General features: G+C 40.2%; 5 protein-coding genes and 1 long non-coding RNA gene across 10 annotated transcripts in view; 2 read left to right on the top strand and 4 right to left on the bottom strand.

Annotated features, from left to right (window-relative positions):
* Positions 1-328, bottom strand: part of limd2 (LIM domain containing 2) — a 13281-nt gene extending 12953 nt beyond the window's left edge. The window contains exon 1 of the mRNA XM_008329327.3: positions 145-328. Coding sequence (XP_008327549.1) covers positions 145-147 — 3 coding nt within the window. The 5' untranslated portion in view covers positions 148-328. The remainder of the gene's footprint in view (positions 1-144) is intronic.
* A 741-nt stretch (positions 329-1069) lies between these two features.
* On the bottom strand, positions 1070-7430 carry ddx42 (DEAD (Asp-Glu-Ala-Asp) box helicase 42). 2 transcript variants are annotated; one of them, XM_008329323.3, is made up of 18 exons: positions 7316-7430; positions 6462-6680; positions 6175-6325; positions 6021-6082; positions 5682-5718; positions 5220-5372; positions 5031-5135; positions 4723-4842; positions 4447-4623; positions 4229-4357; positions 4044-4143; positions 3908-3955; positions 3720-3817; positions 3308-3584; positions 2955-3181; positions 2748-2858; positions 2491-2595; positions 1070-2270 (listed from the first exon to the last, which is right to left on the bottom strand). In XM_008329323.3, exons 2-18 carry the CDS (start codon positions 6671-6673, stop codon positions 1656-1658), a joined length of 2727 nt encoding a protein of 908 aa, XP_008327545.1. In that variant the 5' UTR covers positions 6674-6680; positions 7316-7430; the 3' UTR covers positions 1070-1655. The 2 variants fall into 2 exon arrangements, with proteins under 2 accessions (XP_008327545.1, XP_024920040.1); XM_025064272.1 differs by lacking the exons at positions 5682-5718; positions 6462-6680; positions 7316-7430 and having other exon boundaries at positions 6175-6218.
* Positions 7431-7432: 2 nt separating this feature from the next.
* On the top strand, positions 7433-13883 carry strada (STE20 related adaptor alpha). 3 transcript variants are annotated; one of them, XM_008329326.3, is made up of 13 exons: positions 7433-7569; positions 8026-8089; positions 8440-8497; positions 9115-9143; positions 10564-10666; positions 10809-10930; positions 11152-11260; positions 11404-11527; positions 11674-11845; positions 11967-12071; positions 12213-12466; positions 12727-12769; positions 12899-13883. In XM_008329326.3, exons 2-13 carry the CDS (start codon positions 8078-8080, stop codon positions 13052-13054), a joined length of 1287 nt encoding a protein of 428 aa, XP_008327548.1. In that variant the 5' UTR covers positions 7433-7569; positions 8026-8077; the 3' UTR covers positions 13055-13883. The 3 variants fall into 3 exon arrangements, with proteins under 3 accessions (XP_008327548.1, XP_008327546.1, XP_016896043.1); XM_017040554.2 differs by lacking the exon at positions 9115-9143 and having other exon boundaries at positions 7492-7569; XM_008329324.3 differs by lacking the exons at positions 8440-8497; positions 9115-9143.
* Positions 13884-13927: 44 nt separating this feature from the next.
* On the bottom strand, positions 13928-16736 carry rnf113a (ring finger protein 113A). The gene is made up of 11 exons (XM_008329321.3): positions 16680-16736; positions 16150-16306; positions 15661-15740; positions 15485-15580; positions 15274-15381; positions 15064-15173; positions 14779-14885; positions 14603-14692; positions 14437-14530; positions 14250-14356; positions 13928-14068 (listed from the first exon to the last, which is right to left on the bottom strand). The coding sequence occupies exons 1-11, from the start codon at positions 16701-16703 to the stop codon at positions 14001-14003; spliced, it is 1041 nt and encodes a 346-aa protein (XP_008327543.1). The 5' UTR covers positions 16704-16736; the 3' UTR covers positions 13928-14000.
* An 84-nt stretch (positions 16737-16820) lies between these two features.
* The window catches only part of rundc3aa (RUN domain containing 3Aa), a 12503-nt gene continuing 9198 nt past the window's right edge, over positions 16821-20125 (top strand). For both annotated transcript variants that reach the window (XM_008329320.2, XM_008329319.2), the window contains exon 1: positions 16821-16945. In XM_008329320.2, the coding sequence (XP_008327542.1) occupies positions 16839-16945 (107 nt within the window). In that variant the 5' untranslated portion in view covers positions 16821-16838. The remainder of the gene's footprint in view (positions 16946-20125) is intronic.
* LOC107989877 (uncharacterized) lies at positions 17878-20119 on the bottom strand. Its single transcript, XR_001761403.1, has 2 exons — positions 19849-20119; positions 17878-19643 (listed from the first exon to the last, which is right to left on the bottom strand). It is a non-coding gene; the product is annotated as an uncharacterized LOC107989877 (long non-coding RNA).

Below are 20125 nucleotides of genomic sequence, written 5' to 3'. Positions count from 1 at the left end.
AGAGGGGAGAGGGAGAGGGAGAGGGTGGGGAGGGAGGAGAAAAGCAGCAGCAGCGGCAGCAGCGGCGGCGGCGGCGGCGGCGGCGGCATAGAGAAAAGGCTGGAGAGGCTGCAGACACACACCAGCAGCCGAGTCAACACTCACCATCTGCGTTTACGCTCTGTAACACAATCAGGCTGAAAAACGCAGAGTCTGCTCGATCACAGGCTGAACGCTCACAGAAGCTGTCAGGGTTTATAGCAGATGTAGGCTCCTCTGCCGGTGAGTTTCTTTATTCAAGCGGTGTCGCTCTTGCTTTTTTACAGAACGGTTTTTCCCCTTTCCGCCGGATGCTTTCTATTGGTTCTTATCTGCTACTGGTGCATTCATAGGCTCTCGGAAAAACGTATAGTTTACAGTGTGATAAAATGACTTGTATATTTTCCCCGTAAATATAATAATATAATTGATTTATACGAATTACTAAACATTACCCCTGTATTGTAAAAAGTATTAATTTTGAGGGAAAAATGCGAACGTCTAGTCATACATGATATGTAGTTATGTACTGAACGTTCTCTCTGACTCTCATCGCTTCTGATGCATTCAAAGTTATCAGGAAAAACATGCACTACACCAGTACATAAGGATTATTAATTTCCAATGATAATAACATCACGTGTGTTCATATCATACAGTCCTTCCCCCTATGTTTATGTTAACTATTATGTGTTAAAATAGTTTATTTCTACCAATATTTGTAGATTTTACAGATAAATATTGACGTCTGATCTGACCTGATCCTTTTCACTCTACAGATAAATATTGACGTCTGATCTGATCCTTTTCACTATCCTCTAGTGGACATAGTCGGTAACAAATATTTATTTGTGTGGTTGGGACATTTCACTTCGAATTAGTGTCCATAAAGGTGAAATCTACTGAAATTATAAGGTATATTATTAATTATATAATCATTTCCATAATTTTATGACCAAAAGATTTTGGTCCATATTTTTCTTTCTAATTTTAGCCATAAACTACGTATATATTCTTATACATAGAATTAATTAAATATGACACAAACCGATGACAATGATCTTTTTATTAAAACCCATCATTATTCCATTATTAATTTCTTTTTTCTAATACAAACTAGTCTTACTAAAAACACATTAATGCACAAACAGACTTGATGCTTGCAAAAGGCATTTGACCAAGAATTTCAACACAGAAACAGAAACGTTTTGAGCATTACTCCTCTGACACCAATCACTTTCAGAAATAACTTTTAATGATGAGTATTGTTAACTGAATGCAAAGTCAACAGTTGCCAAAAACGTATTTGGAAACAAAATGCATCAGGTTTTCAAACATAGAAGCTTGTTTACTCACTAAGGATTCATCACAGCTCTAATACTTCCTCTTTAGATGGTGTATGTACAATGGCTGTTTCTGAGCTTTTTTCTGTTCATGTCTGGTAAACTGCTCTATTGGGATTGGATCATAAAGTCGCAGCCAATCAGGCAATGGCACCAGTAACATTTCTATTTTATTCACACCAAAATCCACCCTGCAGCCCTGTGCTTGTTCTGGCCTCTGATATGTTCTGCCTGCACAGACATGTTTGTCATGGAGCAGATGGTTGTACATATTACCATAGTGATGTTTTTATTTTAGTTGTCCCACCTGCTCTTTCTACGTTTTGGTGGTTCAGGGACAGCAAAGCTGTCATCTCCACCTCTGTCCCTCCCCTCTCCACTACCCTTGTCTCCCCCGTCCCTGTCACTTCTCCGATCATCTCTGTCCCTCCTGCTTCCATCTCCGTTACGGCTGTCACTGTGACGGCTGCTACTACTACTGCTGCTGCTACTGTGGCGATCCCGGTCCCTGTAGTGGTCGCGATCTCTGTCTCCATGCCGGTCTCGATCACTATAGCGATCATCACTGCTGTGCCGGTCGCTTCTATCACTGTGGCGACTGTCCCCGTGGCGCCCACGATCTTCACTATGCCTGTCCCTATCCTTCTGTGATGAAGGTGGAGGGGGAGGTGGAGGGAAGCTGTGCTGTGCACTGGCTTGACTGACCGGCGGACCGACTGAGCTCAGGGTGCCTGCACTAGTAAAGCCAGGCATTGAGAATGTTGAAGAAGACTTCTCTGAAACATGAGGGGATTCTGAAGGCACAGAGCTCAGACTTCCAGCACTGGTCCAGCCTGACGAGCTGTTAGACTTGGTGCTGAGCTTTGGAGGACCACTGGTTGCAGCAACAAAGTGGCTCTTGTACTGAGCCTACAGGAGTAAGACACATTCAAAAGAAGAGATTAGCACTTATATTATTATAGCTAATTTCAAATGATTCTTTTCTGCCTCTCAATGTCACTGAAATACATCTTCAGGCTGGTGCAATATTATAGGTGAACAGTTTTGTATTTTTTATTTACTGGTTTAGTGAATCAATATTTGATTAACTTTTTGCCTATAAACCATGACAAATCAGGCATCTCTTTACCTGGAAGGCTTGTTTCATTGCAGCCATGCGATCTCCCATCGCTCCTGTGGCAGGTTTAGTGTAGCCTTCAAAGCTACTTGTGGAAGACGGCAAGCTGCTGCGTTCCTGAAAGGGAAAAAAAAAGTCTTACTGACATTCTGTGTCAGTTTGAAATCAGAGCTTAAAGTGATCGGCTGAAAATATTTGTTTTATTCGTTGCAACTTCAAATGTTACAATCCTAAAAAGCAACTTCAAACTCTGGCAAGCACCAACTCACAGAACTTTCAGCTCCCAGTCCAGGTCTCTCTTTGTAACCGAGACCACCCCCACCAATGTTCATCTTCTTCCCTTTCCCACCTTTGAATCTGGACTTCCTAAACCATGGATTCTAGGAAAAAGAATGCACAGAAGACAACATTATTTCTACAAAGCTCTGACGCCCACATAGAACAAAATTATATTTTGAATAGAAATGCATTATGACCTGCATTGCTAAGTCCATCAGCTCTTTCGAAACAGCCTGATTGGCTCCCTCTAGATTTCTAACAAGATCTCCGGCAAAAGTGTGGTCTTTATTGGTAAGGAGAGTGTAGGCTACGCCCTTCTCTCCAGCACGACCTGTTCGACCAATCCTGTGCGTGTGCGTGTCGATGTCTCGTGCCACATCATAGTTCACGACTGTGCGAATGGATGGAATGTCCAGACCACGAGCTGAATACAAATATTGACAACAGCACAAAAACACCAGACTATGTGTTAAATGTGTAAAAAACTTGGTTGACTACTCTGTACAAAACAGAGTATAGGCGGCACAGATGAAAGGAAACAGGAACTTACCAGCTACGTCAGTGGCCACAAGAACTGGTAGATTTTTCTTCTTGAAGTCAGTGATGACCTTGTTCCTCTCACTCTGGTCCATGTCTCCATGCAGCAGTCCGAGGCTATAGCCCTCCTGGATCAGGTTAGTAGCCAGTTCATCAGAGTTTGCTTTCTTGGTTACAAAGATGAGGACAGAGCCTGTGGACGTAAACTCCACCAGCCGCCGGGTCAGCCATGACCACTTATCTGCTCCAGTAGGGAGAAGTTCCACCACTTGGGTGATGTCCTCATTGGCCTGGAAAGAGAAGAAAGATTTTAAATTATATTTTATTTTCAGAAATGTGAAGGTTTTGTTTCATGAAGTACATGGTTTCCTTCTGTCAACACTATTCCAACTCCTAAATTGATGGTGACTGAAAATGTCACTTGCCTCGCCAATGTCTCCCTGCACAACACGAATAGGGTCTACCAAGATGTCTCTGGCCAGTCTTTCAATCTTCTTTCGGAAAGTAGCACTAAACAGAAGAGCTGTGAATAGAAATAAAGCACATATCATTTTAGGCCTTCCTTGAAGCTTTAATACTAAGAACAATCTGTGCTGTTTTAGCGTAAACTTACTCTGTCGGTCGGGGCGGACATGGCTTGCGATAGACCTAACCTGATATTCTGGAGACAGGAAACCACAACATTAGCTTTGATGCACAAACTCTTTTCAGAGTATCTTTGTTTTATTTGAGATGGTCATCACACCTACCAAAACCCATGTCAAACATGCGATCTGCCTCGTCAAACACAAGGTATGTCACCCTCTGTAGTGATGTGGCCTTCTTTTTGACATGGTCAATAAGACGACCCTGCGGGAATAAATAAAAGGTAAAAAAAAAAGGCAAAAGGAGTGTGAGATTTTTTTTAAAATTATAGACATGAAGTCATTCCTACCGGAGTGCACACGACAATCTCGGCTCCCTCCTGTAGAGCCTTAGCCTGCTCCCACATACTGCCTCCTCCGTAAACCGCCACTGAACGTAATGAGTAGGCTTTCCCAAAGCGCTTACATTCTGCATGGATCTGTTAAACAGAGAAGGTAAAATATTTAAATCATAAAATGGCAACCTTGGATAACGCTACAGTGAAAGCATCTTTATCTAATACTGTACCTGCTGACAAAGTTCTCTAGTGGGACATACAATAACTGCAATGGGACCCTCTCCTGGCTCCAACTCTTTTTGGTCCATAATATGAACCAACATTGGCCAGATGAAAGCTGCAGTTTTGCCACTGCCAGTTTTTGCAATCCCAATCATGTCACGTCCAGACATGGCTATGGGCACACCCTGAAACATACCATCAGAAATGTTTTCTTTCTGCCCTATACACATACAAAAGGAACCTGACTAAATAAACTGCAACTTTGAGATAAACTTGGACATTACCTGGCACTGTATTGGTGTGGGCTGTGTGTACTCAGACTTTCGGATCTGGTGCATGAGCTGCTCATCAAAGCTGAAATGAGCAAAGCTGGTACATGGTTTTGGAGGTGCAGCACCTGATACCTAGAAATGAAAAAAGTAGAAGATGCACATATTATTATTTGGCTAATTCATTCCAACAGTAGCATTGAAAAACTCCTTAAAAAAACAAAACAAAAACCAATATCATACAGTTACAAAAAATTTATTCTGAAGGTTTATTGCGGCACATTTTTGAACTAATTTCATTTGCAAGTGAATAGGAAACTTACTCTTAAGTTAAGTTTTTGCCTTAGTTCAACAACTTCAGCTCCAGTCAGGCTGCTGAGCTCTTCGTGTTCATCGTAGAAGTTTTTCACAAAAGGTGCATATTCAATCTGTTCAAATGGAAACAACAAAACAAATATAACATAAAACACAATGATACACACAACATCCTGATTCAGTGTGAATAAATGTACCTCAGTGTGGTCAATAGGAGGAAGTGGCAGGATAATTTTCTTGGTGGTAGAAGGGATCGGGTTCCCATCACTGTCATAGTCAATGTTGTCTTCCTCTTCTTCCTGGGTCAGCCCAGCTGTGGGGTTCTCTGCCATATAACGAAAGTATGCTTCCTGCAGAGAGCACAAGCAGCACATTTAAATAAAATGAAGTAGTTTACATCCAAACACAGCATTTAAACACCAGAAGGAGAATCACAAAGTAACTGAATGGCAGTCAGCTGTGTAACATAAACATTTCAGGCCACATTCAAAGTTAAAAAAAACAAACAATGTAACTGACACAATAAAAACATATTTCACCTCTTATCGTAAAGATAAATTGTACAAATATAATCTAGGACATATTTAAACAAAAGACATAGCACTGAATGTCTTTGAGCAGCAATGTACTGAATTGAAAACTATGGAGAGCTCACTCACTTGTTCATCTTCTTCTTCAATGTCATCACGAATACCCCTGCAATGAAGAGCGGAGAAAAAAAAACTTCCCTGCGGCTCGTTCATAAACCCAAGACAGCCCACAACCCACTGTAACTAAGAACATGCTACTTACCTGAAAGTTCCTATCAAACCAGTATGAATTATGTTGTATAAGCCATTGTTCATTTACAGGATATAATTGTAAACTGTGAATAACAATAAACATAATCATCTTTTTCCTTTTGAACTATTTGATATTTTAACACTAAGTAAGGACAAAAGCAATGGCCTACAAAGGAAAAAACTAACAACAAAAGGGTGAGTAACTTAGAATCTTACTTGTCAGCCTTTTTCTCTTTTTCCTTTTCCTCTAGTTTCCTCATGTCTTTTGCTGCTTGACTCTGATGTGAAGAAAGAACAAAATATGTAAAAAAAAAAAAAAAAGTAAAGACGTGCACATAATAAAATTAAAATGATCTTATGACCATCTTACCTCAACTTCTGCCATGAAGGCATCCAGTGGATCATCCTCGCTGTCCGAGCCACCACCTGACTTCATTTGCTGTCGTGTCGGCGAATTCTCAGCTGGGATATACGGCAGATCCATGTTGTTGCTCGACTCCTCCTCATCATCTTCAAAATATCTTGGTGACAAAATAGTAAAACACAATGAATTGTATCATTCTGATCCAACAATTCCTATTAAGCATTTAAGGTTTTCTTTGAGATTCAATGTGAACCTGTTTATAAAGTGAACCCACAGCATGTGTGTGTACTCACGCATTTTCCTCATCAAAATTAGATCTCTTGGTCCCTATCTTGTAAAATGATGGAAGCTGCTGGTTCTTCCCGTATCCTCCACCTGATCCTGAGCCTTTGAATGATGTGTGAGAATTTTGGGGAAGGCTAGGTTCCTCCTTTTTGCCTGCAAGGGAAAACCCTCCAAACCCAAAACCTCGCTTGACACCTTGACTGCCTTTGTTCCAATTCATGACTGTGCTGTGAACAGAAATGGGATAGAAAAAGCCAACATCAACCTTCACTTCTTGGTGCTGACGTTTTTCAACAGGGGGTTGTGTATGATATTGTTAATGACTGTTGTTATGCCAAATGAGCCTCATGAGATACTAAAGCCAACAATTAAGTCAAATGCATTAAATAAAAAGCTATTTAGTTTTTAACAGACCAAAACTAAATTCTCCATAGTTAAAGGGATTTAGCCAACAGTATGGAAAGACGTACGCTGAAAAGGCGACGGTCCAATGTGTCCGAGTAAACGTCATTTGACCGCGGACATGACGAGAGGGTATTCGCGCTAACGGGAAGCAAATTAAATCTTTTAAAAATAATAAGAAAATAAAACAGTACTGACTCGAGGATAAATGGCTGACTCTTTAGGTTGCGTTTAGAATTTCGCACAAACTTTAAATAGGTGTTGTTTGTGCATGCATTGCTATAGCGAACTATTAGCCCAAGGCCGCAAAATGAGGCCGAAAGAGCTAAATTTGACACGTTAGCTTGCGCATGCTTCAAAGTGAGTCTCTTTTATTAATGGTTTGAGAGCACAACGACTTTTGTTTTAATTGAAAATATATGTTTAAAGTCTCACATGTGTAGTCTTTGAGTCAGTTTACCTGTTTACAGAGCTCTGTTTGACTCTTCTTCCCCCTGTCTGTGTTGTCTATGAAGAAGCGCCGTTGACGTAATCAATGCGCGTCCGCATCATTTGGGTGGGCGTGTCGTCGTTCATATGCGACTCGGTGAATAGCGAGCAGTCGTAGTTAAAAGCTGTCACCAAATTAGTTACTGGAGAAGATGGCTGGCTAAATACATTACCTTTCCCTCTATATTACTCCCCAGTGGTACCGTTTCTCTGAATTCCGCATAGGTAAGCTGTGAAAACATCAAAGTAACGCCTGTATAAGTTGGTTTCTGCTGGAGCTAACGGTAATTGACCATGTTAGCCGCGCCATCCGTCATAGTAACATTACTGCAGCATTAATTGAGTTTAGCTATGCATTTTATAATATTTTATTGCTTTAACCTATAAAAAGCAACTTTCCGTTAGTATAATAATTAAAAAATGCCTGTTATCCACTAAGTGGTTTAAATCTTGATGTTAACATGTAAAAGAAAGAATAATGTTACTCAAGCTGATGCTAACTAATGAGAGAAATGGTTGGTTAAATTTTTTAGGCTAATAATCACGTTAAGAGATGTTAAGTATAGCGTTGACATTTGAGGGTATTTTAATATATGTAAAAGATTTCTTTATGTTCTTTCGCTTATATTGTGCAAACCACATTCAGTCCTACTTGAAAAAAATCCCCACTTTTCCCCACAGATATTCTCTGGACAACATTTCTGGATCATATGGTACACACTCAAGAGGATCCATGTCTTTTCTTGTGAGTATCCTAGAACAACTTTATATTCTGGACATAATTAGAACTGTAATTTTATGTGTTAAATAATGATATTTTAATTTTGCATAGTCACAGTCAGAGTAATTGTCATACCAGCAGCAGCTAATTTAATTTGAAGCAGTAGGATTTCACAGTTACTGTTACAATAACAGAGTGTTCCTGTTGTAAGTTGTAAGTAACGTGTAGTTCATGAAAGTATCCTTGTTTTGTTCTTGGAAAATATGTCACAAGCATTTTATTCAGTGGCTTTATGATGATCTTGACTAATTCTTGCTTATTTTGTTTTTCTTCTTTGTTTTACACATTTGTTACTAACCATGTGTATCTGTCAGCGTTGGGTGTCAGAAAAATTAAGTGTGGAGAGTCTTCGGGATTTGGAGTTATTTGGAGGTGAGAATAAAGGACAACTTACAAACACTGAAAATGTCATTCTTCTTAGGCTTTATCCATGACCAACAACCATGACATTACTAACAACAACTCCTGTCATTTTGTGGGAAGAATTGTTCCTTTTTTTGTGTCATTTTGGCAAACTTGCTTTTTCTTATAAATATCATCACCCAGAAGCTTTGGATTGTTTTCATTTACTTTTGTGAATCAATTATTGTTAAGCAATGCATGTTGACACAGTTGCATTCATTTCTGGCTGTGCTGTATTTTCATTGCCTTTTTGAAAGGACCTTCAAAAAAACCTACTGAATCAAAGTAGACTAAGGCAAATGTTAAGTTTGGTCTGTGAGAGAAAATATTTTTTACTGTGGCCAGATTTATTTTTGTTGCTGCTATGTCAGGGTTGAGGTTCATTCTTGCCCTTCATATCTGAATGATCTAAAAATGGTTTGGCACTTAGTTGTCAAAGTTACTGCCATAGACAGGCCGATTCCACGACAGAATGAACGGCAGAGCCTTTCCCAGAAGCTGCTTTCCTGTTCACGAGCTGCTCTTGACACAGATCCTTCTCCTGTTTTGTATGTGTTCATGTCAATGATATGGTTTTTCTATCCCAGAGCAAGCTCAGGGACTCTCTCACAGGAAAGTAAGTGTGGTACTCCTGTCACTGCATCTTCATCGTCACCAACCTGCATTTCCTTACCGTGTATGTTGCTGGCATGTGTACGTGTGCATACAGATAAAAGCACAGTGGAATCCACAAACTCCCTGAGGCTTGGCACATTTCTGTATGCATGAGTGTTCACTTCAGGACACAGCATTTATGCTTATAGCTTAAAGGGTCATTTTACCATTACCATTCACTTTTGCTTCTTCTGGTGGACAGTAGCTCATACTGGTTGTAATATTAAGACAGGGATATGTACAAATGTTTTTTGTCTCTGTCTTTGGAGTGAAGTTAATATGCTGTGCTGACAGACTTGAATTTTGTGTGGTTGAGTTGCAACCAATGGCTGTCTGTGCTGTGAGTTTTTTGGTCTAAAAGTAAACAGATGTAATGCCCGTCCTTGACAGAAGCCTCCTCGTGTTTCCATGTATTTATCTTAAGAAACACATAGAAACCCCTTCAGATCTGATCAGTGGTGTAGTCCATGTGATTAGATAAACATTTACAGACATTTCCACGGCTGATTGCTGCCACAGCATGTTTCACCTCGCTGTCATGGCAGTTCTCATCAAATAGTTTCCATGGCAAGACTCAATTCAGTTTGTTTCACATGCAGCAAAACTGCTGGTGATTTTTCATCTCAAAAAATAATACAAAAATAAAGACAGAAGTCAGATTTTGAATTGGGTTTGCATTTTGATCACCATGGAAACAGTCTCTGGATATTAAGTTTGCCTTCATTTGCCTCCACAGCCTGCTGCTGCAGTCTGTCCCATTTCCATCATTTGAATGTCAGTAACAATTGGAACCCAGGAGTCCTCACTGCTTTTTATTATTACCAAGATTTTTTATTCTTCTCACATCTGTGTCTGTGATGCATATGTTAAAATAATATTTTCACATACTGTTTTATGCAACTGACATATCTTAAGCTGCAGAAGGGCAAAGATTATTTGTGATATATATTTGTTTTTTTGTTTTGTGTTTTTTTTTTCATTAAAAAAACCCCATGGAACTTTGAAACCAAAGGCTTTTATATTTTGGTTTTGTTTCTCTTGCTGTGAAAAAGGGCCTTAAAGTCAAACCAAGTCAGTCTAGTCCTTTAATATGTATTAACTATACCTAAGGTAGGACACCTACCTTTTATTTTTGCACAAGTTTGTTTCTGGTGGCTATGTGTTTGTCTGTGTGTGAGTGTGACTGCACATGTTCACGTACAATACCTCTTTAGCTAGTGTGATGAGTTGCACCAACACCTCATTAACAGTTTGTTTATCTTCTAACAGATAACACCAATACACGCCTCTGTTAGTCCCCAAATGCTATTGCTTGAAGTACTACAGTGACAAGTGAAGACAGCGTCAACATCATTGTGCCTGTTTCTTTTCTCCATCTTCAGGTCCATGAGGACAGTCAGGAGAGTCTGAACTCCCTCCCTCGTCAGGACACCATGGGCAGCTTTGTCCCTGACAGCAGCTCTTACGAGCTCCATACAGTTATAGGTACGTAAAGGCCGCTGCTGATGCTTAGGTTGAGTTCAATGTTTACGGCTAAAACGTACAGATTGGAGAGCATCCAATAACAGTTAATTTGCTTCATAATTCTCACATTTCCTATAAATAAAGTTTTTGTTTTTGTTTTTAGGTCGGGGCTTGGATGACTTGATGACTGTGAACCTTGCACGATACAAACCCACAGGGGAGCACGTGGCCATTCGAAGAATTGACCTGGAGTCGTGCACTAACGACATGGTCACTTACCTGCAGGTGTGCATCAGTCTGCCATCTTATGTTAATTCCCATCAAGATGCACGATCCACAGGTCCACATTGAAGAGTTTACACTTGACCCTGCATTCTTTAATTTCTTTGAAATGATGAGGAATTTCAATATTTAATACTGGGGAATTTGGTTGAAAATAAGATGCAGAATCATCATCTGCTTCTTTTCTAGACCTACATTGTGAATTATTTTCCTCTGTCTGTCAGGGTGAACTTCATGTGTCAAAGTTATTCCACCATTCCAGTATTCTACCCTATAAGAGTGTCTTTATAGCTGAAAATGAACTGTGGGTCATCACTCCCTTCATGGCCTATGGTAAGAAAATAACATCTGTCATCGTTGGTTTTCATACTTATACAAATTTATTCAAATAAGTGTGTTATTTGGAGCATGGAGTAGTCTTATTATAATATCTGATTTAAATAATCACATTTGGTGTTTCATTATCATATTTCCAGGGTCAGCCAGAGATTTGATCTGTACACATTTCACTGATGGAATGAGTGAGCTGACCATTGCATACATTTTACTGGGCATGCTTAAGGCTCTGGAGTACATCCACCACATGGGATATGTGCATCGGTGAGCTAACATTGGACTGAATACACTAAAAAAATACTGACATAATAAGTGTGTTATATGTATGGCTGTGATCTACTGCTTTAAATGATAACTTGTTAAATCTGTCTTTTGTGTTTGATGTGTTAACCGTTGTTTGTTATATTTAGGAGTGTGAAGGCCAGTCATGTGTTGATCTCAGCAGACGGACAGGTGTGCATGTCAGGTCTGCGCAGCATCTTCAGTCTGATTCGCCACGGGCAGAGGGCCAAATTTGTGCATGATTTTCCTCAGTACAGCATCAAGGTGTTGCCTTGGCTCAGCCCTGAAGTTTTACAACAGGTAATTCTCTCCACATGGTTTAAGCCTGTCTGTCTGCATGTGAGGAAGTGGTATTTCTTTAGACACAAGATCTGAACAAAATGGACGACAATCATTAAATGTTTTGTAACTTTGTTTCCAGAACCTGCAGGGCTACGACTCCCGTTCTGACATCTACAGTCTGGGAATTACAGCCTGTGAACTGGCTAATGGACATGTCCCTTTCAAAGACATGCCAGCCACACAGGTAACTGATTGTAGCAGCAATTCTTATTACAGTAGTCAACACCAGTCCTGTCTGAGTGTGCAGTTCCAAATTTTTATTCTGAGGGGTCACAGTGAAGGCCCTGGGAACTGTCAATTTAAATTCAGTGCTTTGTGTCCACAGATGCTGCTGGAGAAACTAAACGGAACAGTACCGTGTTTGCTGGACACCACCACGATTCCACCTGAGGAGCTGTCCATGAAACCATCCCGCTCCGGAGCCGACTCTGGGATCTGCGAGGGCCCTGCAGCGGGAGTGGCAAAACATTCCAATGGAGACCATTCCACTGCATCAGCAGGACACCCTTATAATCGAACCTTTTCCCCTCACTTTCATGCTCTTGTGGAGTTGTGTCTACAGCGAGACCCTGAGAGAAGGTTGGCTATTTGGTTGTTTGAGGTCACTGAGTACTCAATGTGGTAGTGTGGTCTGTGGACAAAAAGTTGAACTGAAAGGCTGCTGCTGTAAAGAGCAGAAAACAGTCTTCATTAGATGATTAGATGTTTCTTTATGTCCTGTTATCAGAACTCGGTGACCTGAAACAACAGCTATCTGTTAGAACCACAGACAGATTCAAAGATTAAAAGTCTAAAAATGTTCATGTCACAACTTTTTTTTTTCCCTCTTTGTTCCCCAGACCCTCCGCGGCCGCTCTAATTGGCCACCCATTCTTTAAACAGGTAATTATGTAACAATGCTTTCAATTAGGATTCCTATACATTTAATAATTTTGAGTTGTATATCTTTCACAAAAATCCCATAAATATTTCAAGTCCACTGATGTTGACATTCTCTTTGCCTCTTGTCAGATTAAACGTCGAGCCTCAGAGGCGCTCCCTGAGCTGCTGCGCCCCGTTTCCCCCATCACCAGCTTTGCTGGCTCACAGCCACAGGACTCTCCTTCTGGAGTGGCCAGTCTGGAGTCAGGTCTCAGCCACCTGGACGTGGACGACTGGGACTTCTGACAGTGGAGGACTTGGTGGGAAGAGTCTTGTACACTGATGGCAAAAGACAAACCTCAAAACAGAACAAACATTTTTGTAATGTCACTTTGTAAATAATCCAAATCTAAACTTTGAGTGATTTGCTGCACCCGAAGGTTAAAGCCAGCAGCTGTCTCGCCTCTTTTTCGTGTTTCCTGCACGCTTTTGTTCTTTGGACATGCACAGACTGCTGCACTTCACTGATTGCCTCTCTCTTAAAAACACACACAACTGTTTACAGATTGTACTGAGCTACAGCTGGACCATCTGGAATCCTAACCCATACCCAGTTCCCTCCTGTGGTTGCCGAGATGTCATGGAAGGTTTTATGGACGTTCATTCAACCTAAACCCAAAGATTCTCGTGAAACAGATCCTACTGAATATTCTGAGAGGACGCTCTACCTCTTGTTTGATTATGGCTGCATTTTGTATCCATTGCTCAGTAAGACCGCCATAAGGATGCACACTAGTCCTTACAGCTGACTCAGCCCAGTACATCAGATGGAAAGTGGTGACATTGTCTTAAAGGTTGGCTAAAGGATCAGCATGTGTATGTATGTATTTCTCTGCTCTCAGTCTTGGTGGTTTTCTTAACACATCATCTTTATGGCACAAAGTTCCAAACCTCTGGGCCAACATTCGGAGCACACGTATTTCCTGCAACTGTATCCGAGCGTGATGTTACTTTTGTGGAACATTTAATGTTACATTGGTGCTTGTTTTGTTTGCATGTTTTTGAAAGTGAGAACAAAGCGAAGATGTTGCAAATGTTGACTTGAATTTTAACAATAAACAATGTCGACTTTAAGTTACTTATAGTGTTTGACCATAAACGTCGGAGTCAGATAATAAATATCTTAAAAAATGTTATTTTATTTAAATGGTACACAGACAAAACACTTAAAGGCATCACAGCTGAAGTATTGCTAATCCTCTTCCTCGGATGGAGGTTGGTCAGCTGCAGCTTGGCGTTTCTCCAGCTTAGCCATTAACTCTGAAACACAGGAAGAGTTATTGGTACAACTGAAAAATTGTGTTATACAATTATATTCCACTGTGTTCATTCAGCAGCAATGCTATTTAATTATTGATGCCATTGCTTCAGAATTGTGGCTCACAATAACAGTGCATCAGGTACTGTACTGTTTTCATTAAATTCACCAGACTCTGCTTACCTTTAGCAGGGTTGAAGACACCATTGGTTTGTGTGTTACAGACGTAGCAACGCTTGGACTTGCGGTAATGTTGGAGCGCGCAGGCCTCACAAAAGTAGTGCCTGCACCTGTGAGACATTTGAATGGTTAACATGGTAACAAAACCAGTCTTGGGACAAAGAAGCATAGAAGAAAAATAAAACCTTACTTCGTGATGATGGGATTCTTATAGGAATCTCTGCAGATGAAGCACTTAAAGGGAAAGTCATCCTCATCACTGCTCACCTCGTAGTTCTCACCATCTAAATTTGACAAAACATGGTTGAATGAATTCTGGTAAAGATAACAGAAACAATTTCCTACTGTGAACTCACCATTGGCTCCATATCTGCCTTCTTCCAGCTCCCTCTCGATCTGCCAGCCATGTTTGTAATCTGATCTATCGTGAAGGAATTTGCAGCTGTCTGGAAGCAGCAGAAACAAGAGTATGAGACTGTGACCAAATCTTAAAGATGACTTTAATATGATAGTGCTGTTCTGTGTGCTGCACCTCCAAACCCGCAGAAACCAGTTTCCTTGTAGTCTTTGCAGATGTCTGGTTGGTAGTCCCACCTGACCGTGGCTCTTAGATGTTCAGGGGCCCGAATTGGTCCTTTTCTGTAACAGAAGTTGACTGATTAAACTTAACCAACATATTATAGTTTGTTTTTTTAAAACCAAAAAATACAATTAAGAATTTATGTTTGTAAACTTGTGCCTTTTTCTCCTAATGTTACAACTTTTTTTTACATTATTTTTTCATCTCATTGTTGGTACATCAGTATGAATAACTTACCGGACCATACCAGAAGAAGCGTTGCCCATAGTGGTATCTTTAGGCTTGATGAATTTTTGGTAATTGTTGATGCCCCGGTAGATTTTGTCATCCTCTTTACCTGTTAGCTCCTGTTGAAAAGAATGAATGGTTCATCAAAGCATAGGTAGGTATAATAATAAATCATCAAATGTGTAGTAGCTTTGCAAACAACATAATTTCGTTAAATACCTCTTGTATTTTCTGACTCCTCTCAAAAATGGCTTGTGCGTCCTTGTCCCTTTCTGTGTCCAGCTCATATGTAGCAGTTGCACCCATGTCATCTGGTCCCTCTGGTTTCTTTTTCCAATCAGATTAGCAGAAAGTGGACAGAGATAGAGAGAGATTTTGGTTTGACTTTCAAGCAAGGTTTTCTTTTTTTAGGTAAATAGTCCAGACTCACTGCTGATCGTTTGGATTTGTAGGCAACAGTGATCTTGTCTTCTTTGTCATCTTCACTCTCACTGGAGGACATGGCATCTCTCTCTACTTTCTTTGACTGTACACAGGCAGGACAATTGTCACACATATTGTATATAGCTGTGAAACATAAAAAAATAAAAATAAAAATAACTTTACCCTTTGAATCATAGGGTTGACTCGGATATCTTTTTTTGTTTTCCTGACCACTGCACTCTGATCTTCTTCACTGTTGTCATCTGGACAGAAAAATGCAGATTATCACTGAATTGTTTTTCAATTAAAATTATCTTTGACAGCAGGTCAGGAGTTTTAACTTGAATGTAAGTAAGAGGAAATAGAGCAAACATCCTCCCAACAACCCTGACTGATAACTGGGTTTCAGAGTTAAGTCACTGGAGTCTTCCCAAATCTTTATTGCATGACAATGAAACCGTTCTCGTCTTTGCCCTCACCGAAACAGCAACATTAGTTATCTATGTTAACAACAAGTTGAACTCTACTACAGTAAACGTTTATATTTAATCGTTTTTCTACCCACTGCACGTTACGTTTACATCTCAGGTTTGTTGACCACCCTACCGCAGTCATATTATAAATCATTATAATCAAACTGTTACAAGCATTCGTTTGACGATTCATTATTACCTTTATCACTGTCGCTTGCCTTCCTTTTCCGCCCAGAGAATTTTTTTGTGGATTTTTTGAACAAAAATGTACAAGAACTCGCTTTAGGATCTTCTGATTCCGCCATCTTGCCCCCAAGTATATAAATAATACGGGTCCTGACAGCGTCCTCTGCTGTCTTGGAGGAACACAACAGAAATGGGAAAATATGCAGCAATAAAAACAAACCAAAAATAATAGTAAGTAATTTCATACAATATAATGACTTATAATGTAATAACATAAATAAAATTGAAATAAATATGCGAATGCAACTCAGAATCTTTAACTGCGTTATATATGTTCCTTATAAAATCTGTTAAAGAGAACACCTGCTCCTGCAGTACAAAGGGCTTAGACAGTTACATGTATTAATGCTTTTAGGTTGATGAAAAATATCCGTATTATTACATAATCAATTTTGCGTTTCTCACGTAAAAGCACACGGTAGCCGGAACTAGATTTTACTTTGAAAATCTTAACCGGACATTTTAAGTTTAATCAGTTTCTACCTTGTCACCGGTCATCTGTTTCATCCTCCTCCATCACAGCACAGCAGCGCCTGCCGCTCCCCAGTAGAGGACAGTGGGTATTTGTAGGACACAGGGCCCGCGGAGGGAGGGGTCCTGGCCTGGGCACGGATCCCGAAGAGGCCCCGGGGCCGCCGCTGGATGGAGTCGGGCTGCCTTCAAAAAGCAATGGCTATGGGTTTGACATCGAAAAAGGCGTCTGCTCGGAGCTTCGGCGTGGAGAGAAAAAACCTCATCACGGTTTGCAGGTACACAATCACGAAGTCGTCGACCTAGAGTCTTATTTGCATGCTTTTGCATGATGCTGCCCTATGAAATTAGAAATAAATGCAGAGGGGAAATACCTGCAAAGAGATGATAAAAAAAAATGCATAGCAACTGACTTGTTTTTAGTAAGGATAAATTTGGAGATAAGGCAGGTGTGTGCTCCCCTCCGCCCTTTTTTTTACCTGTATATGATGAAATTGTCAATCATTACAAATTATACCCTCCAGTTATAGTGTGCTTTATTAAAGATCTACATTTCTTATTTGTGAATTGGTTGTGACAGCTATGTGTTGGACCCTCTGAAGTCCTAGCAACAAAGTCTCTTCTATTTATATATGTTGGGCTGCATACATTCCATGTACTTCTTCTGAAGAAAAATGCATGTTGATATAGATGTCAGAAGTATAATTGATAGAATAAGTGAATTATAATAGGTGACCCAGAAAGCAAAAGCATAAACAGCAGGTATTCTCCTCATCACTGTCAGATTGAGCATGTCTGAATGGGACAAGGGCAGCGGGAACAGTGAACAGACTCCTCCTTTTCCTCTTCCTCCTCCCCCTCCATCAGTGGTCCTGCTTCCACAGAACACTGAGTGCCGATGGTCTTTATATGGCTGCAATAAATCATCGTCCTGTACAGTGTTCATGGAGGTTGGGGTTGTGACCTCTACGTCTATCTATCAATTAAACATCATTCTAATTGTCATGAATTTACAGCATGTTTTTATGATATCTTTACAACTTGTATGGAGGATATTTCAGTGGTTTTAGGATGAAGCAGGTTTTAGATATTTGCTTTCCTGTGAGCTTGACAGATAGCTTTTCATTCAGATGATTTTTGTTCTAGTCTGAAGGTAATAATGCATTACCAAAAAAATACATTTATAAACACATTCAAATTTGCACAAAAATTGACACACAATCGAGCTTTTTTTTATTCCAGGACCTTTCTCTTCAAAGTTCTTACTGCTTTAGTGACACTCATGTTGAAATAAAACACAACATTACACAGAGCATACTTGCAAATGGCAACAAAGGAAAAGTTCCCACAGTGGACTAACAATGACATGGTGACATATTTAGTGGGAGTACGGCATCGTCGCTGTTTTTCAGGTTGGCCGCGCTCAGACCGGTTTAAGTTTTTTTTAAGTGACAAATAGACAAAAAGACACACTGGACGAGACAGAAATGAATCAAAAACAGCTGTTCATCAGTATTGCGTATCACACCTCCGTTTTCTATGACAAACGATAACAGTAGTTAAGGTTGGTTTTCAGGCTTCTTCTCCTCATCCACGATGATTCTGACCATTTTTTTCTGTACTTCCCGATCCTGCTCTGGTCAGAGTCCTTTCAAGTAGTCACTGGTTGTTGTGATCATACAATGAAAGAGGAGAGAGGTTTTGAATCAGCAGCACACCCTCTGGCTGTGCATTAAAGACGTTTGAGCATCGCGTTGGTGCAGGACACAGGATCCGGGCGCTGACTCCTGCTGACTGAGACATAGCCACCGCCACAGCTGGAGCTGCGGCTGCAAGACTGACGTTAATGCATGTTAGCACAAAAAGCCAAGCTTCTAGATTTTTTTTCTAAAACATAATTGGATACATACAAAATCTCCACCTTTTTCCCCATCTCACATTAACAGTCAGAACACACAGATTAACATATTCACTTCACCTGATGAGGTTGTTTCACTTGACAGGGACTTTTACAGGAAGTGTGGGCTGCATCCGTTTACATTAGGGATCAAGGTGTTCACGTGTTGGCGTCCTACGTTTTATTAGCACCATTTATTACATGTGACCCATACAGACATGTAAACAAGTCATGATTAAAACCGATCTAATATATACATTTATTTCAATTAATATCTCTTTTAATTCAATATATAGAGAGATGTTTTTCATGTCCTCTCAGACACTGACATACGTATTAAAATAGACGTCCCACAAAGAATGTACATCATTCTGGTATCACAATGTACGCCACATGTTTCAAATTGTTCTTGTCCATCACTTAAAGTCAGGAATGTTTTGTTACTCCGAGGGTGGGCTCCCCAGTAATAGTCAATTTAAAGACATTGGCTGAGATGTGGCAAACATTTTGGAAACCGGTGCACAATATTTGGGTCACTTGGTGGCTGCAATTCATTTATGAATGTGGGTCATGTCACTAGTTTTCCAGTGGGGTTTATGTATACAGATGTAGAAGAGCACATGAAGTATGGGAGTCACATAAGGGCTGTGTTAGAGAGTATTGATTAAAGGGCATTTTGAAGTTTTGTATGAAGGAGTAGGAAATATAAGCTTCTCTTTATAGGCCACTTTAAAGCCTCAGAGGCTTCACATACTAATGCAGGTGTAAAGGGACTCGGTAATATATCTTTATGATGTAAATAGTGACAGGAGAGTGGACTGAGCTGTTGCCGTTAGCAACAGGTATTATGTCTAATACGGGTGGGCAGAACTTTTGCTGCAGTCATTGTGAATTTTCGTGGAGCTACTGCAAAGGTCAATTAGTTTCTACTGGACCTGCCTGACGTTGTTCAATGGTCAGGAGACACCGTTTACAAGCCTCAGTCTGAACATAGGTGTTTTTCAACGTTCCCATTTGTTGCTTCAATTTGTCTAAAGAGCTGTCATGATGTCATCAGTGACTGCAGGAACACGGAGAACCTATGAAAACACAGATAGGATGAGTGAGACTTGCCAGGTTTGATCTGCCTCATGTAAACAAAAGAGAAAGGTGGAGAAAATGGATGGAGAGATAGAGAGGGAGGGAGAGAGAGAGAGAGAGAGGGGCGGAGGATGGTGTTCTGCATAATGACTGAGGCTGAAGAAAAAATGTTTTGTACTCTGGTGGAAACAAGTGCATATTCACATCAGTTGGAGATGCTTCTGCAAGTAGGTAGTTCTTTGTTGTTGTTTTTTGAGATGTGCTACAGTCCAGGATCCAGTTCATTCAGTTTCCTCCTCATTCACTTTAATTTTAGGAAATAAAAGGAGTAGTCTGGAATTCACTTTCATTTTAAATGCTGCTCTCATTAAACAAAAATCCCTGATTTCTGACCTGATTTTTTTTTTAAATTCAACAACAGTGTCAAGTATGTGAAGTTACAGCAGGATTTTCCCACTAGTTAGACCTGACATTTGGCTGC

Source organism: Cynoglossus semilaevis, chromosome 17 (genome assembly GCF_000523025.1).
Source record: "Cynoglossus semilaevis isolate Cse_v1.0 chromosome 17, Cse_v1.0, whole genome shotgun sequence".
NCBI lineage: Eukaryota > Metazoa > Chordata > Actinopteri > Pleuronectiformes > Cynoglossidae > Cynoglossus > Cynoglossus semilaevis.
The sequence above is the reverse complement of the archived record's forward strand: the minus strand, read 5'-3'. Positions and strand labels throughout refer to the sequence as shown.